Genomic DNA, 15,055 nt, shown 5'->3' with positions numbered 1-15,055 from the left:
TTCTGTACATTGTTTGAATGTGGAGGAGCTGTTCTCTTTGGTTTGGACCACCCAAGTTTTATCATTGATTTAAAGGATTCTTGATCATAAGACCATTGTCTCTTGCATTATCAGTGCTCTTTGCAGAATCTTGCAAAACAGGGTTGCGAAATCCTAAAAGAGTTAAATTAGAGCTTGGTTTAGATTATTGGTGTATTGACTTGCTTGAATGATCGAGGAGAATACAAAGAAGCTATTTATCTTAATGGAAGTAATTGTCATTTATGGAAATGATAGTTTAAAGTTCTACCATCTGGGATAAGTATGCATTTCTTGAATTTACTGGGAATTAACTTATCTTTCGATGATTGCCTATAGTAGTTCATTAGCAAACAGAAGTCTTATATATCAACTTGCACACGGTACTCTCCCTATGAAATTTACACATATATCACATATACTTTCGTCCCCAGAGATCATCCGTTACCATTTATGCATGCTTACAAACTTATCACTCTCAATAAAAATTAATCGACTTCACCCATAAACACCTACGCGAGATTGTGAACATTCATTCAAAATTCTCACCTCCATCACCATGCGAACCCATTATGCACTTCAATCGCCACTCACCTTACTTCATCTATACTCTACTTTCCACACTTAAAATTCTTTAGTATACTTTTACTTTTAAATTCAATAAAGTTTCAATAATCTACTTCATAAACTCAAATGCACTTTTATTAAAGTTTTCCCTTGACATGTCTCTTCAATTTATAGCTTATTGGAAGCATGAAAGCCTCTGCTTGGTTTGTACTTTTTTTTTATTTTTTCGGGCTATTTGTGCTGAGTCTATTCCTCCGCCCTTTTCATTTTTGTCTATTTTTGGGTGACATGATTTGTTGTTTATTTTAAATGATCCAACAAGCATAGTATGATGAATTTGATATGTTTATTTTATTGATCAATCCATATATATATATATATAATACAATACACTTCCTATTAAGAGAAGATACACACACAATCATACGCATTTAATTTGATACACTAAGATTATGAGAATCATTGCTATTACATAGGCATTGGACAACTTCTTCTGAGAACTTTTTGACTTCTTGGCAGCAGGAGCCCATAATATCCTCCTACAGGCAGAGTATATATTCTTGCAAGCATTCCACCTTCTGCACCGTCCCACGTAGAATGCAGAGTGGGACAATTGTAAGAACAAGTAAACCCAATGATGTCCAAGAAGGAATTCAATAGGTTATAATATCCTAATTTCTTTTACTATGAAAACCGATGAACAGATATGAACGTGGAGCTGGTATGGGGGTCTTCTTTGAGTGTGCTATTTTGTTTATACTTCTGTGATACTGCACTTCTGCACTCCAAGTTGAATTGGGTAGGTTTTTCTTTTTTGTTGTGTAAGTTTGGAGGGTTAGGAGGATGAATGCATTTTGTGTTAGTAATTTGGCAGCAGTAATTAGGGGCTGGTTGCAGAAGGTAAATAAATTAATGTATAAACAAAAATGCTTAGTTGTTTCTTTTTATCAAGGCAATTTGTATTAATTTGTTAAATGTAACTAAATATATTTTTTTATTTATGATAGTGATAGAAACTGAGATGTTATTTAAAAAGAATTGCAAAAATAGTTAGGATGAAAAAAATTGAAAACATAGTGTCAATTTGTGGAAAATGAGTGTGGAGAAAACCATAGTTTGGCCTACAAAACATATCAATAGTTCAAATCCAGATTCACATAAATGCAACTAAAATGAGTTAAGGACGAAGATTCAATTCAAGAAGCATTGAGAAAATCAAGCTCGAAAAATTCATAGAACTAAGCACAAACATAAACAAATTTTGTGAAAAAGTAATGCCATCGGAGCCAACAACCCAGCTGGATGGCTTCATGCTCTCAAGTCAACCAATTAAAATAGGTCACTTCTCAACTCAGCTGGAGTGATTGCAGGATGACTCTAGCGAATTATCGGCAGTGCCGAGCAAACTTCCCCATTTTATTAAGAGAAGATGATATGGGAAGGGCTACATTGTATTTGTAACATGATCACCAATTCACTATTCATTATTGTCAATAGCTATATTATACACTTTAAACAAATTATTATATAAGAACTTTCATTTATTTTTATTTATTAAATTAATTATTCATAATTACTATATTACCCAACTCGTTGCTTTATATGTTTTCTATAGTCTTTTGTTGACATGAAATTGATACAATACCCAATTAGGATAGAGATCCATCACCACCTTTTCATTGCATTTATTAATGTGCAGTAGGATGAGAGAGAAATAAAATGACCAACTCGCACCAGTTTATCTTCCAGAAACCCCAATATCATTGAGAGTGAGAGCTGCACTCCAATTAATATGGGTTCGGCGTTGAAGCTTTTCCCTTAACTTTCTTCTTCAAAATCTTCACAACAGTTCTGGGAAGCTTCAAATTTCCGTCGGCAGAAAACTTCCGAAGAGGTGAATGCATCATGTTGCATTGTTCACCACAGAACCATTCATCCTCGGGCAATGACTGCAGTTTGTATGAAACCATTAAAAAGAATCAGTAAGTTGCTAGTAAACTAAAAACAATCAGTTTTAACGAAGCAAACCTTTAAATCATCCATCCTTTTCTCTGTCAAACATCCGACCTGAAATTCTCTTTCAAACTGCAAAAAAACAAAGCCATTGTCATCATGCTAGTGCAATGTTTGGATTTTAAAAATAAATTGAAAATAGAATGAATCGATTCGCATCAATTTTATAGTATCAAGAACTTATATTTATAAAGAATATTATAAAAAATTAAGCTTCATGTAGGTTGTAACTTTTTGGATACTATGAATAACACTTGAAAGAAAAGAACCAAATACAGATTTTATTTTGTAGAAAATCTTAATACACAAAACAGTAAACAAACACAGACAAAAAATTCTGACTTGTGGCTCAAATTTATATCGCTAACCCTTATTAACAAAAGGAGGCAAAAACAGGGACCATCGAACTCGGTCCAAAGGCACCAAAGACCCTCTATCCTATCCAAAAAACCCTGATCCCTAGTGAAACAACTCAAAAATAGAGAAAATCACACCTAACAAACTCACTAATCTCTCCACAAATATCCACTGAATAATTGCCTCTCGAAAATTTTAAGCAAACGGGGAAGAGAGAACTCTATTGAGAGAGAGATTACAAGTGGCTGCGCAAATCTCGGAACGATGGGCAACCCTAATATAATATATATGAATGAATACACAACTAGAATTACAACCCTAGAATGAACGCATCAGATAGCAGGGGAAAATTGGGTCACGGGTCGGGGTATGCACCAGATATGGGTCAGGGTCGGCCAAAATTCAACAATGGTTTATAAAATAAAAAATAAAATTATATACATGATAATTCTCATCGATAAAAATGAATTGAATTAAATTTGATTGAGTAACTATGACATAAGAGTGCATAAAAAAGCTATCATTATTTTTTTAAATAAAAAAATTATACAATCCACTGTATATTAATAGATTCCAAATATTAAGCTTTCATTTAATTTTTAAAGATATTAAAGAGGTGTTTGAGAAATAACTTTTTTGAGAGTCTTATTTATTGAACATAAAAAAAACTAATTTCAGTGTTTGGTAAATTAGCTTGTTGAAATAACTTATTGATCCCAAAAAATTAATTTTTAAAATTCGTTTCAAAATAGTTGTTTCAATTTTATTTTATTTTGTTTTTTATTTGACCTTCAAATAAATCATTCATTTTACGCATAGTAATATATTAATCATTGTAGTATTTATTAATTTTGTTGATATATATTTTTAGTTAACTTTTAAATTTTCTTTTATAAATTTAATATAATTGAAATTTTATTATTAATTTATTTATATATACTTATTTATTGTTTGTCACATGAATTTTTTAATTACAGATAAATATAAAAGAATAGATTTATTCAAATTATAAATAATAAAAAATTTAATTAAAAATTAATTCAATAAAAAATATATATAATTTTTTTACAAAATATTTAAAAAATAATAAAAACAAAGATTTTAATAAAATTTTCAATAGGTAATAATAAAAATTCTAAAAAATCCTATATAATGAAGAACATTACTAAATATTTTAATAGTGAAATACAAAATGTCATTAATGATCGTTTTGCCTATAAACAACTAATATCAAACACTTTAATAAAAACCGTTAATCGAATCAGCTAGTCAAATCAAGTAATCGAATTAACTAGGCAAACTAACTAATCAAATCCGCTAATAATTATCAACTATCGGCCAATCGTCAAACGATTTCTGAAATATCAGCACACGTTCCATTAAAGCTAAATAAATCTAAACAAATCAATCTTTATTAAATCTGAAATGAATAAAATCATATATACCTGCTGGCATATCATTATTGTCTGGTCGTTGAAGATATTCGTGGAAAAATAGTTACCCTGCAAAAACAAATACATCTGCAAACTTTCTCAGCATTTTGTTTTATTTATTTGCATTTCATTTTAAATGTACAAAAGTGTTTGAATAACATGTCTTTTCAAATGTACCTGCAGGTGAAGCATTTATATATGTCTGTCTTCATAATGATCATCTCTACTACCACTGCTGCTCAGCGTGTTGGCAGTCACCTAGCTTGGAATTAAGATTCACACCAAAAACACGAGGCAAATAGCAAGGAAGAAGAATAGAACAGTAGCAAACTCTGTTTTTGCGTTTTCTGGAATGCAGTCTGTTTCCATTGCCTACTCTTGTGTATGCCAAACCATATTGCACCGTACCTTTCAAGTATTGAAGTACATTTTCACTACCTTCAGATGGCTTTTGGATTGCTCATATAGCGACTAGCGACCCCAAAAGAGTAAGCAAGGTCTGGTCTTGTATAAGTCAAGTATCGAAGACGACCAATGAGTTGGCGATAATTTGTTGCATTTACAGGTGTGCCTTCCTCATTCTTCGATAGGCTAAATTTTTCATCCATCGACCACTTTGTTGGGTTACAGTCCCACATTCCAGCAGTTTGTAGAATCCCATTTGCATACCCGGCTTGACTTATCTCGATGCCTTTCTCACTTTGCCGCAGTTCTACTCCCAAGTAGTATGTCAACATCCCCAAGTCACTCATATCAAACACCTGCTGCATTTTTCCTATGAATCGAGTTACTTGGTCTTCATTTGATCCGATGACAATTAAATCATCCACATATACGCCAACTATCAAAATTGTGTTGGAACGATGAAGCTTATACACTGGTTGCTCTTGTGAACACCTTGTAAAGCCCAAATCTTTAAGTATCTTATCAAGACGTATGTTCCATGCTCGTGGCGCTTTTCGTAATCCATAGAGGTCCTTGTATAGTCGGTATACCATATGCTCCTTCCCTTTAGCAACAAACCATCGGGTTGAGACACGTATTCTTCCTATTGAAGTTCTCCAATTAAGAATGCCAACTTCACATCAAGACGATGGACCAACCATCCTTTCATTGCAGTTATAGCCAATTGCAGCCTTATAATTTCCAACCGGGTCACCGGTGCAAAAACTTCATCAAAATTGCTCCCTCCGTTGAACATATCCGTTTGCGACCAATCGAGCTTTGTGTTTGATGATATTTCCGTCAGCATCTTTCTTAGCTTTAAACACCCATTTCAGTCCAATTGGTTTGTCCCCAGGTGGAGAGTTGTAAGCTTCTAAGTAAGATTCTTTTCAATCGAACTTAATTCCGCTTTCATTGCTTCTTGCCACGTAGGAACACCAGCTGCCTCTGTAAATGTTGTAGGTTCATCACCTACAAATATCAATTCATCGGCATGCTCCGTCTCATTGTAGATATCAATGAGACTTCAAAAGCCTTTAATAGGAGTGTGTTCAAACGTCAAGGGGTCCACATTTTCTACAATATTTTCGCTCGAAGGAGCGAGCTGCTGCAGAATTTCCATCAGCATGCTCAGCAGGAGGTTCGGGCTGATGGTCTCTGTTGGTGTCGCTGGTACTTCTTCTTCCGGGATATGATTGAAAGAATCGTTAACAACAATTTATTTGCATCAGCTTCTTCCGTGTGTGATTGGGCCCAACTCAATTTTTTTTTTCATCGAAAATGACATCATGAGCAACCACAACCTTCAGCTCAAGTGGGTTCATCATTCGGTAGGCTTGAGAACCCGATTCAACACCCAAATAAATCATTGAAGTGTTGCGATTGCTCAGCTTCGGGACGTGATCAGCCAGCTTCTTCACATACCCAATGCACCCAAACACCTTTAGGTGCTCAAGTGTCAGTTTAAATCCTTTTAGACCTTCCTATGGCATCATCCCTTTCACTCCTTTAGTCGGAATACGGTTGAGTATGTAGACAGCATGTCTAACGGCTTCACCCAATATTACATCCGGCACATTCATCATTCGTGATAAAGACCTCGTAACTTCAAGAATGCTTCTGTTATGACTCTCCGCCACACCATTTTGTTGAGGTGAGTAAGGGGTTGTAAGTTGCCTCTGAATTCCTTCCTGCTCACAAAACTCATTAAATTTTTTAGAGGTGAATTCCCCACGATCAATCCGCAATCCTTTCAACTTCATCGATGTGTCTTTCTCAATTTTAACTTTGAATTTCGCAAAATTGGCAAGGGCTTCATCCTTATATTTCAACATAAAAAACCACATGTAAGGACTGAAATCATCGACTATTAACATGAAGTAACGGATACTTGACGCCGTTGAGAGAAATATCAGACCACATAGATCCGCATGAACCAATTCAAGAGGTTTACTTGCCGGCCATTGAGCTTCTTGGGGAACGGATGTCTTGATTGTTTTGCAACAATGCATCCGTCACAAACTTGTGTAGAATGTTGTATAATGGGAACGCCACGAACCAATTCATTTCGAACCATCCACTTGATTGTAAAAAAATTCACATGATCCGATCGAGCCTGCCACATCGATGCTTTGTTATCAAGATTCGCCATTAGACAAACAGGTTAAGTAGTCTCGACTGCAATCTTATACCATCGATTTCTCGATCGTTCCACCATCATAATTAGGCGACCAACCTCATCATGAATCTTTGAAAAGTCGTTCAGCGTTGTGTCATGTTATTTCTAGGAACCAACAGGGATTCTCTGTTGGGTATGATAGATAGTGGAAGAACTTGCAGAAGAAAATATTACGTGCTGCTCACTATGCTTTTTTGGATAAGTTCTTTTTTCACACCCAATGAAGTAAAGAATACATCCATATGTATAACCAAGAGACTTTATAGACAACTCCATAGGACTCTTGATCTTCATGCCATTACTTCAGGGTATTATTATTGGCAATTACTAGAACTTAAAGTTCATATTAACTATTCTGAAAGTTACAAATTATTGTTTCAACACCGTCTCTTAATTTGTAATTTTCAAATGTTGTTTGTGCTTCTCCATCTTCTCCGCACCAAGGGGTTTGGTGAGAATATCAGCCGGTTGCTCACTTTAATTGATGAACTCAATGTTTGTTTCCCCTTTCGCCACAAGGTCTCGAATGAAGTGATGACGTAGTTCAATGTGTTTTGAGCGAGCATGAAACACGGGATTCTTTGTTAGTGAAATAGCCGACTTGTTGTCACAGAAGATTGTCGTTGCACCTTTTTGCTTAAATTGCAAATCTTCCAGCATTCTCCTAAGCCACACTCCTTCACAAGCCGCTTCAGTAATAGCAGAGTACTCGGCTTCGGTAGATGATAGTGCTACTGTTCTTTGCTTCCTTGAACACCAAGATATTGGTGATTTCCCAAGACAAAATATATATCATGTGGTACTCTTTCTATCATCAATCGAGCCAGCCCAATCGCTATCAACATAGCCAACCAAATTGCAATCGTTTTCTTTTCCATACAGAACACCGAGTTTCCTGGTTCTTTGAAGATAACGCAGAATTCTTTTTGCTGCTTCAAAATGATTTTTTCTTGGATCATTCATGTACCTGGACACCACACTAACTGCAAAAGCGATGTCTGGCCTCGTGTGAGTTAAATAGATGAGAGATCCCACTAAACTTCGAAAGAGAGAAACATCCACTTTTTCCGAGTCATTTAACTGCTGGAGTTTTTCATTTGTTGCCATAGGCGTGGACATGGGTTTGCAAGTAGCCATGTGGAATCTCTTCAAAATATCATCAACGTATTTTTCTTGTGATAGAAAATTTTTTCCTTTGCTTTGCCTTACTTGCATTCCCAAAAAATACTTCATTGTCCCCCAAATCCGTCATCTCAAATTCCATCTTCATCTTCTGCCTAAAACTCTCCAGCAATGATTCGTTAGTTCCTTAATAAATCAAATCATCAACATATAAACAAACGACAAGAAAATCACCCCCTTCTTTCTTGATGTAGAGTGAGGGCTCATTTGGACTTTTCTGAAAACTGCAGCTTGCAAAGTAGCTGTCAATTTTGTTGTTCCAGGCTCGCGGAGCTTGCTTTAGCCCATATAAAGCCTTTCGAAGTCGGTAGACTTTCTCCTCGCTCTTTTTCATGACAAATCCTTCAGGCTGCTCTACATAAACCTCTTCCTCCAATTCTCCATTTAGGAAAGCGGACTTCACATCAAATTGATAGACTTTCAATCCATAATGGGCTGCAATTGCTATAACAGTGCGAATGGTCTCCATTCTCGCCACTGGAGCAAATGTTTCATTGAAGTCGACGCCGGGCTGTTGCGAGTACCCTTTGGCAACAAGACGTGCCTTGTGTTTCTGCACTGAACCATCCTCATTAAACTTTGTTTTGTAGATCCACTTCAGCCCAACAACATCCTTCCCTTCCGGTAAATTGACAAGTTCCCACGTTCGGTTCTTTTTAATCATATCAATTTCTTCGTTCATTGCTTGTACCCAGATTTTTTCTTTTGCAGCTTCTTGAAAGTTCTGTGGTTCCTGACAGAAAAATGCAAAATTGCATGAGGAGTATATGTCCTGCAAAGGTCGTACCTTCAGAATTGGATTTTCTGAATCCGGTTCTTCATCATTTGGATTTGGTTGAGCCGAAGTTGGACTGGCAGGAGCATTCTTGCACTGAGTTGTGCACTCATTCTGTAATTGCAATGGTTCTGTAAACTGGCCAGGCTGATTTGATGGCTGTTCATGATCTGAATCATTCTTGGTCTTCCAATCCCATGCTCCACTTTCATCGAATATAACATCTCTAGAAACAGTCAGCCGATTTTCCTTTGGATCGAAAAGTCTGTACCCCTTGCTTTCATCACTGGATCGAATATGACATCTCTATGCTTCCAAATATCTTCAAATGATCGACCACCGGCTTTCTCTTATTCCACGCCTCGAACAGAGTCTTGTTTGGCACAGCTTTGGTGGGTGATCTGTTTAGCAGATAAACAGCAGTATTAACTGCTTCAGCCCAAAAATTATTTGGAAGTCCTTTCCCTGTCAACATGCTCCGAGCCATCTCAACCACAGTGCGATTTTTTCTTTCAACGACCCCATTTTTTTGTGGGGTATAACTCACAGTAAGCTGTCTCGAAATGCCATGTTCCTTGCAATGTTGTAGGAATGGAGTAGATATAAACTCACCTCCATTGTCAGTTCGGAGTGTCTTATTTGGCAGCAACTTTGATTCTCTGCCATAGCTTTGAACTTCAAAAAAGATTTGAATGCCTCTGATTTTTCTTTCAAAAAATATACCCACATCATCCTCGTGAAATCATCGACAAACAAGATAAAATATCTCTTCTCGTTGATCGATGGTGTCTTCATAGGGCCGCATATATCCGAGTGTACCAGCTCAAGTGGTGCTTTGGCTCTCCATGAGGTTTTGGGAAATGGCAATCGATGCATTTTCCCATATATACAACCTTCACATATTTTTTCTTCATGATGAACATCCGGTAATCCCAGAACCATTTTTCTTTGCTTCAAAATGCGCAGCCCTGCCATATGTAAGTGACCATATCTTAAATGCCACAAGAATGAATTTTCCACGACTTCATTCTTCAAAGCAAACTGATTGCTTGAAGGCATAGTCAACGGAACAACTTTGTTTGCAGACATCTCAACTTCAGCCACCAAGTCATTATTCTTCGTGAAAATTCTTGCCATTCCATCACCAAAAATGACCAAATAACCACTTTGTATAAGCTGCCCCACACTCAAGAGGTTTTGCGCTAGATTAGGCACATAAAGAACGTCATGAATTAATTTTTTGTTACCTCCTTTGGTAAAGACTGCAATCGTGCCCTTTCCTTCAGCCCTTTGAACATTTCCATCTCCAAGCTTTACGTGTGAAGTACAGCTCCTGCCAAGTTGCTCAAATTGGCTTTCATTACTTGTCATGCGGCTACTGCAGCCACTGTCCAGATACCATAGGTCGGATTTCTGATCTTCATCTTTTACGCTCGTGTAAAATAATGTCTTAGATTCGGCATTCTGCTCCTTCAAGAAATTTGCTTCAGTTTGCCCCTTCTTTTGATACCAACAGTCCCGTTGTGAGTGATTAGGAATTCGACACCTCCTGCACTTATGAAAGCAGTCCTTCGAATCATGATTGGACTTCTTGCAGATAATGCAATAGGGGCTGCGTGCTGGTTTTTTCTCAAGATTCTCGTCCCTGTTCTTTGGAACAAATTCTTTCTTTCGTTCTCCTCCTCGGTTGGGTTGATCGCCTCTATAAAAATTCCGTCTTTGTGGTGCATTTTGGTGAGACTTTGCTGAAACAAAAGTCTTCGATTGAAAGGCCTGCTCAAGGGACTGATTTTGAGCTCTTTCAATCCTTTGTTCGTGAGCCCGAAGCGAGCTCATCAACTCATGAAGTGACATCACAGACAAATCTTTGGATTCCTCTATGGCAGCAACACAATGGTCGAATTTAGGAGGTAAACTTCTGAGAATCTTCTCGATTACCTTCTTGCTTTGGATGGTGTCTCCAAGACTTTCAATATGATTGACAATGTCAACAGCTCTTGTAAAAAATTTACTCACATGTTCACTCTCTTTCATCGCCAAGTTGTCGAAGTCCCTCCATAGAGATTGAAGGCGAATAGAGATAACTCTGTCATTGCCATGAAACTCCTCCTTCAACACGTCCCATGCATCTTTTGCCTTCTTTTTATTGAAAATTCGTGGATAAATTGTCTTACCCACTCCTTGCTTGATGTAGCGAAGTGCAGTGCAATCCTTTTTCTTATTTTCTTTGTATTGTTTTTGTTGAGCGTTAGTCCATGCTGCAAATACACCTTCTACAGGTGGTTCTTCAAATCCATCTGCAACAATATCCCAAAGGTCATGTGAAATGAAGAAATCTTGCATTTCACTACTCCAATAATTGTAATGATCGCCTTCAAAGATTGGAACCTCACTCGGGGAATATTTAAACATGGTAGGAACAGAACTGGACATTGTTTTCAAGCTTTGATACCAAATTTGTTGGGTATGATAGATAGTAGAAGAACTTGCAGAAGAAAATATTAAGTGCTGCTCACTATGCTTTTTTTGGATAAGTTCTTTTTTCACACCCAATGATATAAGGAATACATCCATATGTATAATCAAGAGACTTTCTAGATAACTCCATAGGACTCTTGATCTTCATGCCATTACTTCAGGGTATTATTATTGGCAATTACTAGAACTTAAAGTTCATATTAACTATTTTGAAAGTTACAAATTTTTGTTTCAACATTCTCGATGTATAGGAATAAGGAAATATAAAATTATCCCAAATAGAAGTAAGTTTCCTAAGGAAAAATAAATATGGATAAATAAGATTTGCATGTAGAAGACAAATATAGGAACGTAAAATGGGACGGGTACAAAGTAAATTGTGAAATGATGTTCTATCACTGGGTATGTTCTAGGGTCCAAATTTGAAAATTTAATGCAAAGATGACCCATGAAATAGAATTTGGTTACCTTGAATTACTTGGAAGTGCTTGGCTTGGAAGTGATAAATTCGGGGAGAGAATCCATTGGTTTTTAGAGTGGACATAAATGATTTGAATGAAACATGATAGGGAATGGGAGGGTTTTTGAGCTTTCAAACTCCACTGCTAGTTACTTTGTAATATTCGAAGAATGTAGGGACTAAAATGCAAGAAATAAAATGAATGCAATAAACTATTTTAGAAAAATTTTCTAGGTCAAAAGTTCGCGAAACATTTTCACTAGGGTGGTCAAATAACGATGTTGTGAAGGTTACAATATTCTATACGGATCTACTCCTGCTCACATTGAATCATTGTTCATCCTTGAGGATGAACAATTGTCAATTGGGTGTAGGATTTGCATCTTTTACAGTTGAAAGAGTTAGTTCCTAAGTTTTCGAATCACGGATCATCGACAATCCTTAGATATACTTTTTTCAAACAAATCACATTGACTATAAACCCGTAATGATCATCTCAGGAATTTGAATGGTAGATTTTCACTGCTCCACTAGGTAGCAACTGTTTAACTATAGATGGCCCAAGTCATCATGATTTTAAGTTTTCCTATAAATAAGTGCAATATGGAATTGTAAAGTAGGACTTCTTCCCCTTCGGTGGCGGATTATTTTATCATGGTAGATAAAAGCTTGCTACTCTACATTTTTGCATTCTCTTATTGGATGAAATGGAACACATCCAAATCCGTCCCATAGTTCTTTCGCATTTCTTGAGGTAGAAGCTAAAAACTAAAAACTTCAACTACCCAAGAAAGTTTTCCAGCTCGAACGGTAGATGACGAAACTTCCCGTATACAAGGAGAAACGGCGACATCTCTCTATTGCCATATTAAATGTAGTACCATAGGCCTAATCTGTATCATCCAAATTTAGAGACCAATATTTTTTATTCTTATTAATAGTGGTTTTGAAGATATACTTCAGCTCGTGATTTCTCACTTCAACTAGGTCATTTGATTACCGGTGGTAGGGGTGGTGAGGCTATGACAAACATTGTACCTCATGATAAGTGGGGTGAATCATTGAAAAACAAAGTGGGTGCCTTTGCCTCTAATAAAGGTCCTCAGAACACCAAATCATAAGAAAATATTTTTTTGTATGGATTCTGTAACCTGAATTGCAACATCAGTGGCAAGTGTAGTTGTTTCGACTCATTTGCTTACATAATACTGCGACAAAAATATAGAAGTTCCCATGAGATTTGAGGAAAGTCATCAAAAAATCAATACCCTATACATCAAATAGATCTCCTTCCATAATCCCTTTTGTTCCATATCATCATGCATGGAAATATTCCCGAGCCGTTGGTATGGGGCGCATTTTTTGACCAAATTTTGGGCATCCTAGAGTAAGGTTGGCCAACAATATCCAGATTGACGAACTTTTATTGTTGTTCAACGGATCACAAAATGAGTACCTATGAAGGAGCCATGCCACTCATGGAGAATGTGAGGTATCTCATTAGCAGACACTCATCTACTAATAATTCCATCTTCCCCGAAATGGAGAAAGTAGGCTCCTCCCAGAAAAAATTGCAAACAAGACTGAAATCTTTTTCGAGTGTTGTAATTAAGATGAAAAAGAATTATACCACTCATAAGATAGTAGGCGAAATCCATGAACCGAGGTGTAGTAGCCTGCAAGGAAAACAATTTCTCTCCAGGAAAGTGTTTATTAATAACTGAAGCTTGTGAGTCTCGTCGGAGTCTACTAAGATGATCTACGACTAGATTGTAACTCCCTTTGCAGTTTTTGATCTCAATATCATATTCTTGCAATCAGAGGATCCAACAGATAAAACGTGGCTTGCACTCTTTCTTATCCTTTGTGCTTCTGATCAAGTTTCTAGCCAAACACAACTCCTACTGCCGCATCTCTAACATCACCCATTTATTCAAGTAGGTACTTCTAGTATGCTGCCTGAATAATTAGTGAGGAGATTAGTTTCCCCTTGAGAATTTGGAGTGCCTTATCACACTTTTATTTTTTTTTCATATAAAAATGACATCCTTTCACAGCAGTGAATTTTGTTGAACATTTTTATAAAACAGCGATAAAATCCGACATTACCAAGTAAACTCGGCCCAATCATTTTTTAATAGTAGAATTTATATGAAATTCCTGGGGAACTTTGGTAGGGTTGTTGTTGTAAGCAGCCATGATTTTCTTCTTAATATTATGCTTATGACGACATTGAGTAACGGTCGCTAATCTTTGCAAACTTTTCCGAAGCAAATTTCCTGGATATGCTACAAAAGGATAAAGTGAGTAAGAACCAGAAAGATTAACACAATAATTATCATAAAACGCGACTTTTTCACTTAAGCACATTATAAAAAATGGAGGCTCCTGAAACGGCGCCAAAATTTTTAATGGTCACCTTTTACTTAAAGTTTGGTTTATAAATTAGATTTCAGAAATGACACAAGTCTTGATGGTGATGTACAGATTTGTCATCTTGTAGCTTAAAAATTTTCATCAAATAATAAATTTTCTCATATTAACGATTCAATGGTGGGTCGAACCTAGGGCATTCAACATTAACGGAAAACTTCATTAAAAGTGCGTCTACATTTATGAAGTAGATTATTGAAATTTTAACAAATTGAAAGGTAAAATTATACCAAAGTATTGAAGTGTGGAAAGTAGTGTAAAGATGAATGGAGGTGAGTGGCTATTGAAGTGCATAGTGATGGAGGTGAGAAGATTGCCGAATGAATGTTTACGATCTCCGGTGGGTGTTTATGGGTGAAGTTGATTAATGTTTTCTGAAAAAGTGATAATTTTATAAAGATGCAAAAAGAGAAAGGGATGACCTCTGGGGATAAAAGTATTTGTGATATATGTGGTTTATGATTCAAAAAATTAGTGGGCATTAAAGGGAAGAAAGTGACTAGCTGTTACGGGGGATTTATATTTGTTTTTATGATGCCTTTAAATTGTTTTTATAATCAATAATGTAGTAACGTTTGAGTGGTAGTTTAAATATGATGTATTTGATATTATTGTTGAAATGAGAGAATTGTTTGAGAAGTTGTGCTGTTTTTTAATTTCTGAGCCAACAATTGTGGTATCAGAACAGCCACTTTGTCCCCTTTCCACGCAGAGAG

The 15,055-nt window shown here is 36.3% G+C and overlaps 1 protein-coding gene and 1 long non-coding RNA gene across 4 annotated transcripts; both read right to left on the bottom strand.

The window, feature by feature from the left end:
* Positions 1-2,042: 2,042 nt before the first annotated feature.
* LOC127240933 (uncharacterized) lies at positions 2,043-3,253 on the bottom strand. 3 transcript variants are annotated; one of them, XR_007836418.1, is made up of 3 exons: positions 3,195-3,253; positions 2,614-2,670; positions 2,043-2,534 (listed from the first exon to the last, which is right to left on the bottom strand). It is a non-coding gene; the product is annotated as an uncharacterized LOC127240933 (long non-coding RNA). The 3 variants fall into 3 exon arrangements; XR_007836417.1 differs by lacking the exon at positions 3,195-3,253 and adding an exon at positions 2,967-3,181; XR_007836416.1 differs by having other exon boundaries at positions 2,044-2,534; positions 3,093-3,197.
* Positions 3,254-4,828: 1,575 nt separating this feature from the next.
* On the bottom strand, positions 4,829-5,386 carry LOC127240889 (uncharacterized mitochondrial protein AtMg00810-like). Its single transcript, XM_051259740.1, has one exon. The coding sequence runs from the start codon at positions 5,384-5,386 to the stop codon at positions 4,829-4,831; it is 558 nt and encodes a 185-aa protein (XP_051115697.1).
* Positions 5,387-15,055: the final 9,669 nt, after the last annotated feature.

Source organism: Andrographis paniculata, unplaced genomic scaffold (genome assembly GCF_009805555.1).
Source record: "Andrographis paniculata isolate CXL003 unplaced genomic scaffold, ASM980555v1 Contig80END, whole genome shotgun sequence".
NCBI classification, from domain to species: Eukaryota; Viridiplantae; Streptophyta; class Magnoliopsida; order Lamiales; family Acanthaceae; genus Andrographis; species Andrographis paniculata.
The sequence above is the reverse complement of the archived record's forward strand: the minus strand, read 5'-3'. Positions and strand labels throughout refer to the sequence as shown.